The sequence below is a fragment of the Pelodiscus sinensis genome, chromosome 10 (assembly GCF_052426305.1).
Source record: "Pelodiscus sinensis isolate ZL-2025 chromosome 10, ASM5242630v1, whole genome shotgun sequence".
NCBI classification, from domain to species: domain Eukaryota; kingdom Metazoa; phylum Chordata; order Testudines; family Trionychidae; genus Pelodiscus; species Pelodiscus sinensis.
Genome location: NC_143061.1, coordinates 6,868,910 through 6,885,890, shown reverse-complemented (window position 1 = coordinate 6,885,890; position 16,981 = coordinate 6,868,910). Strand labels below are relative to the sequence as shown.

Genomic DNA, 16,981 nt, shown 5'->3' with positions numbered 1-16,981 from the left:
TGCTGGTTTGGTAAGAGATGTGGTCATAAGATCAAATATTAAGCAAAATCATATTATGGGATAAATAATAGGACAAAGGTCAAAAAAGAACATGGTGCTGTGTGCACAAGACACAAAGACTTGGACTCCTGGATAGACACTCTCCCCTCCCCCGCCCCCCCCCCCATTTGGGATTTGGAGGGTGGAATTTGAAGGGTTGTCTGCTAAGGGTTGCAGGAGAAGGATCTTACAGGGTGTTGGAAAGCTAGACTGCAGTTGTGAAAGGAAGCAGGGCTAGGTCCTTGTAAGAATAGGCTCTGGCTACTGGAATAAGAAGTAGGGAGGTTTCTGAACATATATTAGGTTGATGTTTATGTTTCGCCTGATTGATAAAACATCTGGGCTACAGCTAGACTGGCATGATTTTCCACAAATGCTTTTAACAGAAAAGTTTTCTGTTAAAAACATTTGCGGAAAGGAGCGTCTAGATTGGCACGGACGCTTTTCTGCAAAAGCACTTTTTGCGGAAAAGCGTCCGTGCCAATCTAGACGTGGTTTTGCGCAAGAAAGCCCCGATCGCCATTTTCGCCATCAGGGCTTTTTTGCACAAAACAGTTTTTAGCTGTCTACACTGGCCCTCTTGTGCAAAAACATTTCCGGAAAAGGGCTTTTGCCCGAACGGGAACGTCAAAGCATTTGTGCAAGAAGCACTGATTTCGGATAGTAGAACGTCAGTGCTTTTGCGCAAAATCAAGCGGCCAGTGTAGACAGTTGGCAAGTTTTTGCAGAAAAACTTGCCAATCTAGATGCAGTCCAGATGTTTATTTCATCCCAGCAGAAGCTGGAGGTGGAATCAGTTGATAGGTTTTAAAAAGTTTCTGCAGGCCCTCAAAATAAAGTTAGGAGAAATAGCCAGGAACACTCTATGGACAGGCAAGCATCCTGAGAGGATGATTGGGGTAAAAAGCTTTCCTGGGGACTCAAAGAGACACTAGTGTTGAACAAGGTGTGTGCTCAGGAAGGCTCAGATCATGGCAGCTGGCTAGGATATCAAATTTGCTAACAGACTTGGCATGGGCCACTTGGGTTGTGTGTTTTGGGCCACTCCCAGATATGCAACACTTCTTAGAATTATTTGTTTGTGGTGTGTACATTTCTTCACAATTGGACCTTTAGTACAGTCTTTTCACTCCCTTTCTGTTACTGGCCTTTCTTTCCCTGTTGACTGCCTGCGGAAGATCAAATCTTCCAATGTATGTAGCTTCTGGATAAGCTGCTTTGTGTATTTGATTTTTGACACCTTTGAAAGTAAATAATTAATGTTTCTTCAGCACCTGAGGAATGAATCTGTGTAGAAGTCAACTCAAAGGAGCTCTAGTAAACTGCCCACTAATAAGCAAGTGTCATATCATATTTAAGCAGTTGTTTCAGTGTGCCAGCTTCAGTTTCCAGACTAATATCTCCTCAGCAGACTCCAGGTTACTGAATCAGACTTTGGACACATTGTGAATCTGCGCTCAGAGCCAACAATTTAGTGCCAATACTTCGTTAAGGCAGGCAACAGTATGAACTCCACTGAATTCATCTGAACACCAAACAGGTGTCTGAGTGACAGGGGTGATTATGCCTGACAGCTGTAGGCTTTTGTTTTGTTGTGTTCACTTTGCAGGTGGAGTGAGAGGAAATTAGAGTGCCAAATATAGAGCATGTTCCATCCTTCAGTCTTGAATTATGTCCCATTATTTCTATCTGGGGAACATCTGATTAATTAATTTCAAACCTCTGAGGGATTTTTCCCCCTCCCTCTGATGTGAATAAAGCTGTTGCAATTTGAAGCTGTTGCAGTCAGTATATAAATCACAGTATCCCTTTGTGCCTTCTTTACTAGCTCCAGACTAATCTTCAGCTCAATTTGGGAGGCAATCTACTACTTAGGGCCCCAGATAACACGCTCCTTTTACGGTGGAGATGCTCCATAACCCTTGATGAAGTCCCTCTGCAGACAGCCTCCGCTTAACTCTGTTGATGGGCTACTGTCATGGGATGCCCCCATGCTTGATGAAAATTGGCTTATGGATGTGAATATGCATAACTTGAAGCTGCTTTATGGTCATATAACGTACCAGCTTTACAGTCACAATCTGCTGAATCTGTGCATCCTATTTTTGTGCATGGATCATTCCTGTCTGTGAAGTTAGAAATATAAAGTGTGAATCTGCTTTTAATTCTAAATGTGCTAACGAGGGCCATTACTGATGCTTCTGACACAGCAACTCAGTACTCAAACCAACAATCTCTGAATGATTGTTTTTGTCCGATAAGCCAAAACTGTGGCTGGTCTTTGAAAGACATGTGACCATGCCACCTGGTACTGGAATCCATCTTGAACCTGGTAACTTTCCATGGAGATGGGGGAAAGTCTATTTAAGCAATGGGGAGATGTCCTTTGTCTTCAGCTGGCCTTTGAAACTGCCTGGCCCACCCTCAGAGAATAAAAAAAACTTTGAAGAAAGTGTGGACCCAGGCCAAAGAAAAGATCAACTCTGACTTAAAGCTTTTTGCCTGAGATGAGAACAGCAATTTAGGGCATGAATTTGCATGTAGCAAGTTTCTTAGTGTATTAGAACTAGCTAGCATTTTTGTTCATAAAAATTTAGTGACTTTGATCTATTTACACTTGTAACTACTTACATTCTACTTTTTATACTTCATAAAACACTTGTTTATTGTCAAGCCCAATATAAATATTTGTTAAGGGGCAGCAACCACTGTGCATATCTCTCTTTCATTGATAAAGAGGGTCAGCCTGACCTGATGAGCTTTCTCTGTATAAAACTTTTACACAGAGTAAGATGGATTTATGTAGGGTTTTGGTCCCTTTGGGGGATTGGTTTTCTGGCTGCTGAGAACTTGTAGCTGAGCCCTCCCTGAGCTGAACTGATTCAGCATCTGTGTTGCTCTGCAAGGGGGTGCTTTGTCTGGGGGAGACCAAAAGTTCTGGCCCAGCAGGACAGGGTGAAGGGAGCCCCAGGGCACTGGAAGGTGGGCGTAGTCATGTGATCATCTCACTGGGGAATAAACCAAGGGGATTTCTGTGGTCTAACCCATCATAGACCACCCAGAAATTTTGCCCCAGAATTTTGCACATGTACATACCTTACTATACACACACAATCTGGGAACAGAAGAGCCATTAGAAGATGGTGCTCAAAGGAGAACAGTCTGCCAGTGTGTTTCCTTCTCTCCATTAATATCCTAGGGAAATGAAACTCGGGGATGTGTTAGGAGGGCAAAGAAGAAGGAAAGACAGAGTGGGTTGAAAGCAGAAAAGCCTTTGCTACCCAGCACTGTTTAAAAACTTCTCTCCTTTTGCATCTGGGGAGCTAAAAGAGAGGGCATAGTGTAGATAACCACCGCTTCCCCCCCCCCCCCTTTCTGATGGTTTCAGCACTCACTGCTATCAGTTCCAGAATAACTCTGTGCCAGGGTCCAAAGGTTACAATAACTTTGAGCTAAGTGATTGATCCTCTGAATGGAAAGTCATGGGGGGGTAGTGATATTGGAATTTCCAGGTAAAACTAGTCCCTATGCCTTTGAACCCTGACAAATCTCTCAAAGGCTTTGCTCACACGATGATTGTGCCCTGCTGTGTGAATGAATGTGTTTTGTTTACATACACAGAACTTAGAAGCTTGTTCAAGAACCATGGTTTGCTAATTGCATGGACACAAACACGGGGTTAGCCTATATACTGCAGTAGGCTCAAGTAATGGCCTGAGATACTGCAGCTAATAGCATCATTGCTGTGTTTGGGATCACTGCTGCAGAGGACTTATTGTAGCATCTTTTAAAATAAGAGTGTTGTGAAGGCTGCGCTCCAGTGGAGAGGGAGTTGGAAGACCTTGGTTCTGTTTCCAGCTATGCTCCTGATATGTTGTGTGATCTGAACTCACTTAACTTCTCTGAGCTAAGCGGATGATGTGAGTAATAACCCATATCTGTGGGGGAGAGAGGAAAATCCATCAGCTAGCTCTCTTTTCTGGGTTGGACAAGTGAGTCTCGTATCCATTTAGATTGTACATTTTTCAGGGCACAGAGATATGATGTCTACTTGTGCCATCTTTTACAACAGCTGACCATGCTGTTGATGCTTGAAGAAGTTTTGCTCACAGTATGATATACTAAGCATCACAAACATGGTGGAATGAGGACAGTCAGTGGGACACAGTCATGCCAGGGTACAAAATATATGTCATGAATCTATCTAGCTCTTTTTAAAACCCTGTTAATGTCCTAGTCTTCACCACACCCTCTGGCAAGGAGTTCCACAGGTTGACTGTGCACTGAGTGAAGAAAAACTTCCTTTTGTTTGTTTTAAACCTGCTGCCTATTAATTTCATTTGGTGACTCCCTAGTTCTTATATTGTGGCCTTGGAAAGGGTTCAGAAAAGGGGGTATGTCTACACTACCCCCCTAGTTCGAACTGGGGGGGGGGTAATGTAGTCATACGGAGTTGCAAATGAAGCCCGGGATTTTGAATTTCCCGGGCTTCATTTGCATAAAGCCGCCCGGCGCCATTTTTAAATGCCGGCTAGTTCGGACCCCGTGCCGCGCGGCTACACGCGGCACGGACTAGCTAGTTCGGATTAGGCTTCCTAATCCGAACTAGCTGTACACCTCGTTCCTCGTTCCATGAGGCGTACAGCTAGTTCGGATTAGGAAGCCTAATCCAAGCTAGCTAGTCCGTGCCGCGTGTAGCCACGTGGCTCAGGGTCCGAACTAGCCGGCATTTAAAAATGGCGCCGGCCGGCTTTATGCAAATGAAGCCCGGGAAATTCAAATCCCGGGCTTCATTTGCAACTCCGTATGACTACATTACCCCCCCCCCCCCCAGTTCGAACTAGGGGGTAGTGTAGACATACCTAGGGCAACTAAAATGATTAGGCGTTTGGAACGGGTCCCATATGAGGAGAGGTTAAAGCAACTGGGACTTTTCAGTTTAGAAAAGAGGAGACTGAGGGGGGATATGATAGAGGTCTATAAAATCATGAATGGTGTGGAGAGGGCCGATAAAGAAAAGTTATTTATTAGTTCCCTAAATAGAAGAACTAGAGGACACCAAATGAAATTAATGGGTAGCAGGTTTAAAACTAGTAAAAGAAAGTTCTTCTTCACACCACGCATAGTCAACCTGTGGAACTCCTTGCCAGAGGAGGCTGTGAAGGCTAGGACTATAATAGAGTTTAAAGAGAAGCTAGATAATTTCATGGAGGTTAGGTCCATAAAAGGCTATTAGCCAGGGGATAAAATAGTGTCCTTGGCCTCTGTTTGTCAGAGGCTGGAGAGGGATGGCAGGAGACAAATCGCTTGATCATTGTCTTCAATCCACCCTCTCTGGGGCACTTGGTGCTGGCCACTGTCAGTAGACAGGATACTGGGCTAGATGGACCTTTGGTCTGACCCAGTACGGCCGTTCTTATGTGAGAATAAGTAAACTTTTCCTTATTCACTTTTTCCATAGCAGTCGTGATTGTATTAGACCTCTATCATACCCCTTCTTAGTCTCCTCTTTTCTAAGCAGAAAAGCCCAAGTCTTTTTAATCTCTCTTCATGTGTTACCCATTCCAAATGCCTAATCATTTTTGTTGCCCTTTTTGGAACCTTTTCCAATGCCAATATAACTTTTTTGAGGTGAGGGGACCACACCTGTATGCAGTATTCAAGATGTGAGCGTACCATGGTTTTATATCGAGGCAATAAGATATTCTCTGTCTTATTCTCTATCCCTTTTTTAATGACTCCTAACATTCTATTTGCTTTTTTGACTGCAGCTGCACATTGAGTGGGGGTTTGCAGAGAACTATCCACAATGACTCCAAGATCTCTCTCTCTTGAGTAGTTGTAGCTAAATTAGTCCCCATCTTTAAAGATATACATATCTTCACATATCCCAATATATATTGGTCAAACTGGACGTTCTCTACGTGAAAGAATCAATGGACACAAATGGGATATACGTAAAGAAAATACTCAGAAGCCAGTGGCAGAACATTTCTGTTTATCTAACCATAATCTCACAGATCTGAAGGTGGCAGTCTTGTCACTGGCCAGTTCCTCGAGCCAAATCCACAGGGAAAGCTTGTCAAGTATCAGAGGGGTAGCTGTGTTAGTCTGAATCTGCAAAAGCGGCGAGGAGTCCTGTGGCACCTTATAGACTAACTGAAGTGTAGGAGCATAAGCTTTCTTTCGTGGGCAAAGACATGCATCTGACGAAGTGGGTCTTTGCCCACGAAAGCTTATGCTCCTACACTTCAGTTAGTCTATAAGGTGCCATAGGACTCCTCGCCGCTTTTAGGGAAAGCTTGGAATCACAGTACATATGCAAATCCAATTCAATTAATTATGGACTTAAGATATGGGGTGGTGGAACTTTTATCAATGAAGGTGCTAGCTACTTTCTGAATGGTATCCTTCCTGCCTTATCCATCCATTGACTTTGATCTTTATCCACCCAGGTTTAGCACCCTTTCTCCTGATACTTTATGCATAGAGGTAGGGGGGTGGGCGACAGAACATCTTTCTTTCGCCCCCTTCCCTTCTCCTATTTATTTTAAGTTTCCTTGTCCTCTAATCATAACTCCGGTCATCTGAAGAAGTGGGCTGTACCCACGAAAGCTCATGATCCCATCTACATGTTTTGTTAGTCTATAAAGTGCTACCAGACCATTCGCTTGCTGTTTTTTTTCCTGTAACAGACTAACTCGGCTACCCCCTGAAGCTCTTGAATAGTTTGGTATCTGCAAAATTTACCACCTCACCATTTACCCCTTTCTCCAGGTCATTTATAAACAAGTTGAATAGGACTGGTTCCAGGACAGACCCTTGGGGGATCCCACTAGTTACCTTTCTCCACTCGGAAAACTGACCATTTATTCCTACCCTTTGTTTTCTGTCTTTTAACCAGTTATCAGTGTATGAGAGGACCTTCCCTCTTATCCTATGACAACTTACTTTACTTAAGAGTCTTTGATGAGGGACCTTGTTAAAGGCTTTCTAGAAATCTAAGTACACTATATCCACTGGATCCCCCTTGTTCACATGTTTGTTGACCCCCTCAAAGAACTCTAGTATATTAGTAAGGCATGAATCTCCTTTAGAGAAAATGGGAAAGGTTTTCTTTTTCTGTAGTGCTCTTTCCTAGACAGTCACTTCCCATTCTGTATGTGTGAAACTGATTGTTCTCTTCCCCAAAGTAGCTTCTGTTTCCTAAGCTACATTTTCGACAGTGACCTCTGTCTGCAGATGTTTTTACTGCTGCGTTATCATATACTTGTATTTTTACAGCAAACATGCACAGTGAACATTTTTAATGACATAATAGCATGTCGTTAATTGAAAGCAGTAGTGGGCAATCTGTGGCCGGTGGGCTTCATGTGACCCCTAGGGGCTCTACCTGTGGCCCATAAACTCCCTCCCGCTCCCCTCCCTCACATGCCTCTTGCGCACCAGGGCACCAGAGCCCCACACTTCCTGCTCTTCTCCTTCCCTACCAGCATGGAGGAGCCATGGACAGCTGATCTGTGGCGCTCCAGCTCTGGCGGGGAGGGGGAGAAGTGGGGATGGAGCACGAATCCACCAAGCATCTTGGTTATGATAATATTGCCACCCACAGAGATGAAGGAGGCTACTTACGCAGCCCATTCACTAGCCTAAGTTGCCCCTCATTGCTGTAGGGGGCTCTTGTATTGTTAGAACTTTGTTATTTTTGCAAAATGTACAACTGCAGCCTGGGTGTGATGAAAATGTCAAGATATGCCGCAAGGTTCCACATTGTAGCATATGAGAGACCCTTTTTGCTACTTAAAAATCCAAACACTGATATTTTAATGGCAATCATTATATTGGAAATTCAGGAAATAATGGGTTCTAAATTGTATGTTACCAATCAAGAAAGAGGTCTTGGGAGTCCTCATGGACAGTTCTTTGAAAACATTTGCTCCGCATGAAGCAGCACTCAATAAAGCTAATGGAATGTTAGGAACCATTTGAAAAGAGGGAGATAATAAAACAGAAAATATCATAATGCCGCTGTATAACTCCATGGTACACCCACCTTGAATACTGTGTGCCGATCTCATCATTCTGTCTCAAAAAAAGATCCATTAGAATTGGAAAAGGTGCTGAGAAGGGCCACAAAAATGATTAGGAGTATGAAATAGCTTCCATAGGAGGAGAAATTAAAAAGACCGGGACTTTTCAGCTGGGAACGGAGATGACTCCGGGGCATGATAAAGGTCTATAAAATCATGACTGGGGTGGAGAAAGTGAACAGGGAAGTGTCAGTTACACTTTCATATGAGACAAAGAACTGAGGTCATGCAATGAAAGCAATTGCTGCAGGTTTAAAAAGGAGTGCTTCATCACACAGTGCAGTTAACCTGTGGAACTTACTGCCAGGAGATGATGAGAAGACCAAAAGTATAACTTGGTTCAAAAATAGAATTAAAAATAATGTATGGAAGATGGGTCCATCATTAGCTATTTGCCAAGATGGTCAGTATGCAACCCCAGGCTTCAGGCTCTGATTGCCAAAAGATGAGATGGATCACTCAATAATTGGCCTGTTCTGGTCATTCCCTCTGTCTTTGGCCACTGTCAGAAGACAAGATACGGGATTAGATGGACCGCTGGTGTGACCCAGTGTGGCTACTTTTTTGTTCTTATTCATACTAAAATAATAATCGTCAAAATAAAGGAAGATATATTCTGAGATTGATTTTAATGGTCCGTTCACTTGCTAATTTGGAAAAGTAATGAATATGCATTGGCCCTCCCATTTGTTAGTACAAATAATTCTGTTGTATTTAGAATTCAGAAGGCAATAACTATTATCATCCACGGTAGAGTAGCTGTTACATGGAAAGTGACTGCATCTTTCCTACATGGTCACATGTTTCAGAGAACAGAACTGACTGTGCCGCATGTGCCTAGGTCTATCCTCAGACCCCAATAAATCCAGATGCACTAATTGACTGACTTCACTTGAAGCAGGTGGTATTTTTCTTCCACCAGTGAGAAGTAGGTTGAGCTTGGACTTAAGAATTAGAACACATTCAGTCCAATTGTAATTCATTTTTTCAAATGGAACCGCCTTCCCTGCATTTCCCCATCTTAACTACTGTCCCTCTGCTCTTGCAGGACACTGTGTGCGTTTGGGGGAGCAGCTGGTAAAGCCTGAGATCTTCATCTTCCCCAGCTTGCTATGGGCGTTCATGTCCAGCCTGCCGGAGGGAGTGAAGGAAATCGACACCAGGTCCATTCCGGAGGGTCTGTTCAAGCCCCACCCCTATAAAATCTGTGCTTCCATTTGCTGGGCTGCACCTCCCCACAAAGCACTGGAAGAGCCATTAGGCTGGCAGGCATGTGCTTGTGAATTTTCACCTTCTCTTCTTACGTCCCACTTTGATGGTTGTGTCAGTTCAGGTGTGTGGAGTCCATGTCTCGATCTATTAGACCTGGGACAATTCATCTGTAGCCCATTGCCACTTCATTACTGATCACTGCCCAGGCTTCCTCCTGCACAGAGCAGAGAAAGAAAATGTGAAACAAGGCATTAGAGAGTCAGGCTTTAGTTAGGGTGGACCAGGAATTTGTTAGCTGTCTCACTGAAGTTGGAGGTGTAGCAGCAGAAAGAAAGGGTTAACCTGCAGCCCTGCGAGGCTCAATGGGTCAGAAACAGAATGGCAAAGCTCTGACAGACCCTGTCAGGAAGGGCAGTGACTCTTTCATCCTGGCTAGTGCAGCACCCTCAGGCCTATGCACAGATAGGAGCAAAGGGGCAGAACACTTGCATAGCCAGTCAGGTTAAAGCTCACTGCTAGTTTTACTCTTCCACATGCTGCTTGAAGCGCTTGGCTGCTTGTATTCCATGCTGATAGAGGAGGTATCTGAGCCTCTAGCTATCATCTTTGGAAAATCATGGAAGACAGGAGAGATTCCAGAAGACTGGAAAAGGGCAAATATAGTGCCCTCTATAAAAAGGGAAATAAGAACAACCCAGGAAACTATAGACCAGTTAGTTTAACTTCTGTGCCAGGGAAGATAATGGTGCAAGTAATTAAGGAAATCATCTGCAAACACCTGGAAGGTGGTAAAGTGATAGGGAACAGCCAGCATGGATTTGTAAAGAACAAATCATGTCAAACCAATCTGATAGCTTTCTTTGACAGGATAATGAGTCTTGTGGATAAGGGAGAAGTGGTGGATGTGGTATACCTAGACTTTAGTAAGGCATTTGATACGGTCTTGCATGATATTTTTATCAATAAACTAGGCAAATACAACTTAGATGGGGATACTATAAAGTGGGTACATAACTGGCTGGATAACTGTACTCAGAGAGTAGTTATTAATGGTTCTCAATCCTGCTGGAAAGGTATAACAAGTGGGATTCCGTAAGGGTCTGTTTTGGGACTGGCTCTATTCAATATCTTCATCAACGATTTAGATATTGGCATTGAAAGTACACTTATTAAGTTTGCAGATGATTGTAGCCAGACAGGAACCCCCCCTTGTAACATCCATTTTTGCTTGCCTGGAGCATACAGGGCACACACAGCAGAAGGCCCAGGCTGCTGTGACCATGAATGGCTGTAAACAGAGATACGCCAATTGCTGACCAAGAGGCTGCCAAGGAGTGCCCTTGACTCAAACCCATATTGATACGAACACACATCCATCCGCGGGGGGAGGAATCTCTCGCCCAGTAAAAAAATGTCTAGTACTCACAATTTAGTTATCTCTCTTGCAAGTGTAAATTAATTTGAAACTTGCTTGTAAGAACTGGCACCACAAAACGGACCAGTAGAATTTGGCCTCTTAGATAAGAAAGAGGATACGGGCCCCCAGGGGTATATAGATGGGTCCAGCAGCACATTTTCTCTGAGTGTCAATCTACCATCTATCTGCTGGTTGGGTTAGGTGTTTGATCTCCCGAGGTTCCAGAGGGGACGCCCACCTCGTATTCGTCTTTCCTAGGAATTGAGAGACCGGCCCTGGCCTGACACGCTGGAGTCGAGAGGCACAGAAAGGGGTAAAAATTGTACCTGGATGTGGTCCTTTGCTTAAGTGTGTATATATATATATATATATATATATATATATATACACACATAGTGTTAGAGCTCTTAAAGATTAAGCTGTCATTTGGTACCATTATTTCTATTTTCTATCTTTACCTTTTTCCTGTGATCATTTTTAAGACATATATATATATTTGCTAGCATTTAAGAAATAGAGCAATAGCCATTGTAACCATATACTTTTATAAGTCTTTTAATAAACCTGTAACTGTTTAAGCTTTAACCTGACTCCTTCAGTTGCTGTAACAGAACCAAGCACAATTTAAAAGAACTTCAGCCGGTCATAAAGGGACAGACATAGGGAAAGCTTGGGCGTTTGGATCTGTGTCACTCCCAGGTGACAAGATCCGTTGGGGCACCTTTTCAGCCTTTCCTAGGCTGCCTGCTGCGAAGGAACCCCTGTGTTCTAGCAGCTAAAATCTAAGGTGTAATAAGCTCTTCCTATATAACGGGGCGTCTGTTGGCCTGCTGGCTACCCTCTGCGATGGGACCCCGGTCCTAGCAGTAAAGACACGGACGTTAAACCTTTTCTCAGAAGCATACACACACACACTGCCCTGACCGTCGGCTGACAGAATTGGCGTAGTCGGCAGGATTGTGTTATTGGTTCATATACAGCAACGTGAAGCCTGTCACGATTGACATGGATTTTAGCTGTATAGAAAAGGAGTTTGCCCGAGAGGGATGGGGCAACCCTAAATGGGATAAAGAGATTTTAGAGAAAGGCGCTTGCATCTGGCTGTTAAAGGGTGTGTGGCAAGCAGCCTGTACTAGCTACTGGAAGTTAGAAACAGAGCTTATCAGAGTGCAGAGAGAGAGATACGAACTCTGGGAGCAATGCCAGAACCTGGATACCCGGGTGCGAACCCTAAATAAGGACATGGAGCACCTACAGGAACGGCTCCTCCTGAGGGTAAAAAGGGGAAGGAGAAAGTAATTAATAGAGAAAAATGAGCTTTTGGAGCTGGCTTTAAAACGTTGCTGGCTCAAACCCCCGCTCTCCCGCCTTTCACTGTAACCAAGATAAAACAGTACAGCATTCCAGCCGAAGCTATGGCTCCGGTCTGTAAACTAATTAAAGATTTAGAAAAACAGGGAATCTTAATTTGTACCTACTCCCAGTATAATTTGCTCAGGAAGCATGCTCGCTGGGAATGAGCCCCCCCCCCCCCCCATGAGGAAGCTCTGAGAGACAGCTGATAACAAGATATGCACTTATCAGTCTATGGGTCTGATTTACCCTAATGCCCCATTTCATTTGTACCTCACTGTGGGAAACACAGGGATGTCCTATGCCTTATGGCAAGGAGAAACTGTACCCCGCCGCCCCATACAGTTTGGCTCGAAGTTATGGCAAGGGTCACAGTTAAATTACACGCTTTATGAAAAGTGCTTTTGACAGCCTACACAGCACTAAGGGAAACAGAGGAGCTAATCCAAACTCAAGCCATAACACTTCACACTCCTCTCCCAAGCATTAAGCCCATATTAGAGGGAAAAGAGTTGCCACCGGGAATAGCCCAAAAGAAAATGACTGTCCAAAGATGAGCACTCTATTTACACCACCGACTCTGCTGCAGCATGGATGTTATGAAAACCCTATACTGAGAAGTTTAAAATTAGTAATAGCTGACTGCAATAACACACAGTCAGATTTACCTACTGAAAGGAATCAGGAGGTGTGTGTGGAGCTAATTGGAAAGCCCACCCTCCTTACCAAATTGATACTGAACAAACCTGTGTCATTGAGAAAAGTCATTTAGCAGAAATCAGGATGTATCCTAAGAGGAAAAAGCATGTGAAGGTAAAAAAGTGAACTCCGAGGGAGTGTAGAAAGAATTAACCGATTGTTGTAATATGTGAAGGGAAACCTGCTTTAAAAATGACACCTCGTTTCTTTGCAGCCTCTTTCTTAAGCACTGTGCAAACCACCTAGGCAAAGAAACAATCAAATGTAAACATTTGTCTACAGACACTTTGTTAAATCTGCAAAAGGAAAATTAAGGATTCTACTGAAACTTAATTGGTTAACTGCATAAAAGAATGAGCTCTATATATTGTAACTTTATTTTGTGGGTTTCAAATTAACTAGTTTTATTTTGTTTTGGATAATGTCCTCTTGCTTAAAATTGGAAACAGACAAAGCACAAATTGGTTAGTGCTTGTGTTGGGCATTCAACTTTTAAGGTTAAATTTGCTCTCTAAGAAAACCAAGTTATTGTTTTAAGAATCCAAACTCTGAAACTTCACTGTGTCTATGGTCAAGGCTGAGTTGATAACACTTTTAGCTTGCTCTCAGATCCAAGGTTGTAAGTAAGTGCAGACTGCCTTTCTGTTCTGAAGAGGTGTGAAACTAACTGTCCCTCATAAGTAAGCCTGTAACATTGTACATATGATTCTTTTTAGGAAAATAAAATCTTTTTGCTTGCAGGAACAGTAACTGGCCAACCAACACCTCGTGCTAAAGAAAAGCATTATAGCCTCACACATTAATCCTAATCTGTGGTACAAGAGGGAAACTGAGGCATGCCACTGTTGGGGAAGGCTAGCAACTCAAAGGTAATTCGAGGGAGTGGAAGGTCATGAGTACCGATAAAGCACCCTTGTTCTAGGAAAGTTGTAGCTCACTCGCCCATAGAAGTGTTAAGGAACTAGCTGTAACAGGTTCCCCTAACAGATCTTAGGCAGTATTTTAAGTTATAATAGGCCACCCCGATGGGAGTAGAAATGTTTTCTTGTCTTTCAGATCATCAGAAAGTGCTGGTGCCAGCTGAAGAAAAACAACAAACAACAACAACAAAAACCATGGTTCTGTGTCATGACACAATAAGTTTGTGTTCTGTCCAAGTTTGTCTTGTGTGTCTTAATTGTAATACGAATTGCAAATATTGTTGTGTGTAAGATATTGTTTTAATGAAAGGATACTTTGAGTAAAGCAGAAGCATGAATTTAAACCAACAAAATTAATAATTGGGCCCAATCAATTGGCAACTTTAAACTTTAGTGAAGGGATGATAGTTTAGTAATTGTTTAGGCTAGGAGAATGTTAACAATGTCTCCACAGGTAAATAAAGAAGAAACTGGAAGGAAGCAAAGAGTGCATCACGTGAACAGAGGACTGGGAATGGGGTACCAGCCCTCTCCCCCACCAGATTGGTTTTGTTTTAATGGCCACACAAATGAAATATTTAGCTTCTGTAAATTTGCACACTAACCATAAAAGTGGTTTAGCCAGAGATAATAAGAAATCTATAAGTAACAACACGGGTAAGTAAGACATCAGCATATTTAAGTAAAGATGCCCACAACAATGAGGAAACTAGTAACCTCACCATTGCAACAACAGCTACTTGCCCTGCTACTCATTGGTGCCTGATGCCTTAAAAGGCCTCAAGAATTATGGAATTGCATGGGTTAACAATTAAACATCTGTGAACCATGCTTGGTCCTATAAGAGAAACAGCGACTCTAATCAACGTAACCTCCTTCAAGTCACATACATAGGAAAAATACACGCTAATCGCAATGAGAATACACGGCCTTGGGCCTCCCCTCATTCACACAGAATTATTTTGTTTATTGTAACAACATGAACACTACGAGGACAAAGACTACACAGTCCTCTGAGTTAAAGTTTGTATGGAATATTGTGGGAAAGAAGCTAAACACTAACATTAGGCCACTGGAGTTGGACCTACTGACTCCCACTGGGGCTTACCACTTAAAGCCCAGACAAAGGTAACCCCTGAGGCATGGCTGTCATTTGTTAAACAATGGCCATTGCTAACTTGCCATATTATTAACCAGGTCCTTGAGGACAAAATAGAGCCTCCCAATTGTGCATCATGCCCTGAACATACCCCTGTCCCAGAACCAGGACAACTGTCACTGGTTCTTACCTTAGTGATGTTCCACACTGGTATAGACCAGCTGTGTGCTAGACTGGCTAATCAAATTGGCAAGTGCCTAATTAGGCAACGACAGGGCTTAACAGATACCATCGCAGATTGGTTTAGGCCTGGAAACTCTGTCAGCAACACTTATGTCATAGTCCAGAAATTGTATGAGAATCCAGGCTGGTAAATGCAGTAATATCCAGTGCCTGTAAAGGCCTAGACACCAGCCAAGCTAACCGACTGATCCTGAATAGTTTGAAGGATTTGTCCAGCTCTGTGTCCACTTCACTAGACCTAACCAGATATTTAGACCAGAGACTAATTAGATTGTTAATTAATGGAACTAAATTAAATTAGAAGGCCAGTATTGAAGAATAGGATAGCTTTGACCAACCAGCCCTTATGGTAGTGAATCTCCATCTCCCCCGTGCCTACCCATGGGAGTGGGGAAGTAAAGAATCCATGAGGACCCAAATGGCAAATGAGAAAACAGATTAAATACTATAGAGCAAACCCCTACGGGCAGTCCGATCAGTAAGAGATTTCTTCCTTACAGGGAGAACCTCTCCTAGCCACACTGTGCCACTCAAAGATTCTAAATATGCACCTGAAGACACTGTGGTAATCAAACACCCCAGTTTGGGAATGCAAACCCGCGTACTGCACTCCTACAAGGGAAAAGGAGTCTGGACCACTGCAGACGCTGGGCTAACACCAATAACCATTACTGAGGCTTGGATTGTATCCAAGACCGGCAAACTTTTTGTTTTATTACAGGAAACTGAGGCAATGGCCCTGAACAGTGTTCCAGTGGGATGTATCCCTCCCAGCGCTGGTGTGGATCCGGGAAACCATCATGAACTTTTTGTATTTATACCACTTGCTGTTGCAGCGCTTGCAATCGCTGTTGCTGGTTATAGACTGAACTATGGAAAGAAACCTAAGCTGAAGCAAGACATGGTACTCCAACTCACCATAGTCTTCTTCTGGTCTGAGGTAAACAGGATGGGGTGCGTCTAGACTGGCAAGATTTTGCGCAAAAGCGAGTGCTTTTGTGCAAAAACTTGCCAGCTGTCTACACTGACCGCTTGAATTTGCACAAGAGCACTGACTTTGTAATGTACAAAATCAGTGCTTCTTGCGCAAATACTTTCACGCTCCGGCTCGGGAAAAAACCCTCTTGCACAAGAATACTTGCGCAAGAGGGCCAGTGTAGACAGGGAAGAACTGTTTTGTGCAAAAAAGTCCTGATGGCTAAAATGGTGATTGGGGCTTTCTTGAGCAAAATCGCGTCTAGTCGGGCCACGGATGCTTTTGCACAAAAGCACTTTTTGCACAAAAGCATCTGTGCCAATCTAGATGCTCTTTTGTGGAAATACTTTTAACGGAAAAAGTATTTCCTCAAAATCAAGCCAGTCTAGATGCAGCCGATGAAGTTTAATAAAGACAAATGCAAAGTGCTCCACTTAGGAAGGAACAATCCGTTTCACACGTACAGAATGGAAAGCGACTGTCTGGGAAGGAGTACGGCAGAAAGGGATCTAGAGGTTATAGTGGACTACAAGCTGAATATGAGTCAGTAGTGTGATGCTGTTGCAAAAAAAGTAAACATGATTCTGGGATGCATTAACAGGTGTGTTGTGAGCAAGACACGAGAAGTCATTCTTCCGCTCTACTCTGCGCTGGTTAGGCCTCAGTTGGAGTATTGTGTTCAGTTCTGGGCACCACATTTCAAGAAAGATGTGGAGAAATTGGAGAGGGTCCAGAAAAGAGCAACAAAAATGATTAAAGGTCTAGAGAACAGGTGCAGCCGGGAAACACAATTATAAACAGTCACACAGCAGCAAGTTTTACCCGGAGCTTAAGAGAGCTTCCGCCTCAGAAGCTTTGAGGGGGGTTGGGTTAAAATCAGAACCCATTGATTTCTGGGAGAGCTTCACCTTCAGCAAATGAAATCTCATGCCT

General features: G+C 43.3%; 1 protein-coding gene across 1 annotated transcript in view; it reads left to right on the top strand.

The window, feature by feature from the left end:
• The first annotated feature begins 10,913 nt into the window (after positions 1-10,913).
• The window catches only part of LOC102451003 (cytochrome P450 2J2-like), a 29,589-nt gene continuing 23,521 nt past the window's right edge, over positions 10,914-16,981 (top strand). The window contains exons 1-3 of the mRNA XM_075938135.2: positions 10,914-11,071; positions 13,552-13,679; positions 13,867-16,012. Of these exons, the coding sequence (XP_075794250.2) occupies positions 15,662-16,012 (351 nt within the window). The 5' untranslated portion in view covers positions 10,914-11,071; positions 13,552-13,679; positions 13,867-15,661. The remainder of the gene's footprint in view (positions 11,072-13,551; positions 13,680-13,866; positions 16,013-16,981) is intronic.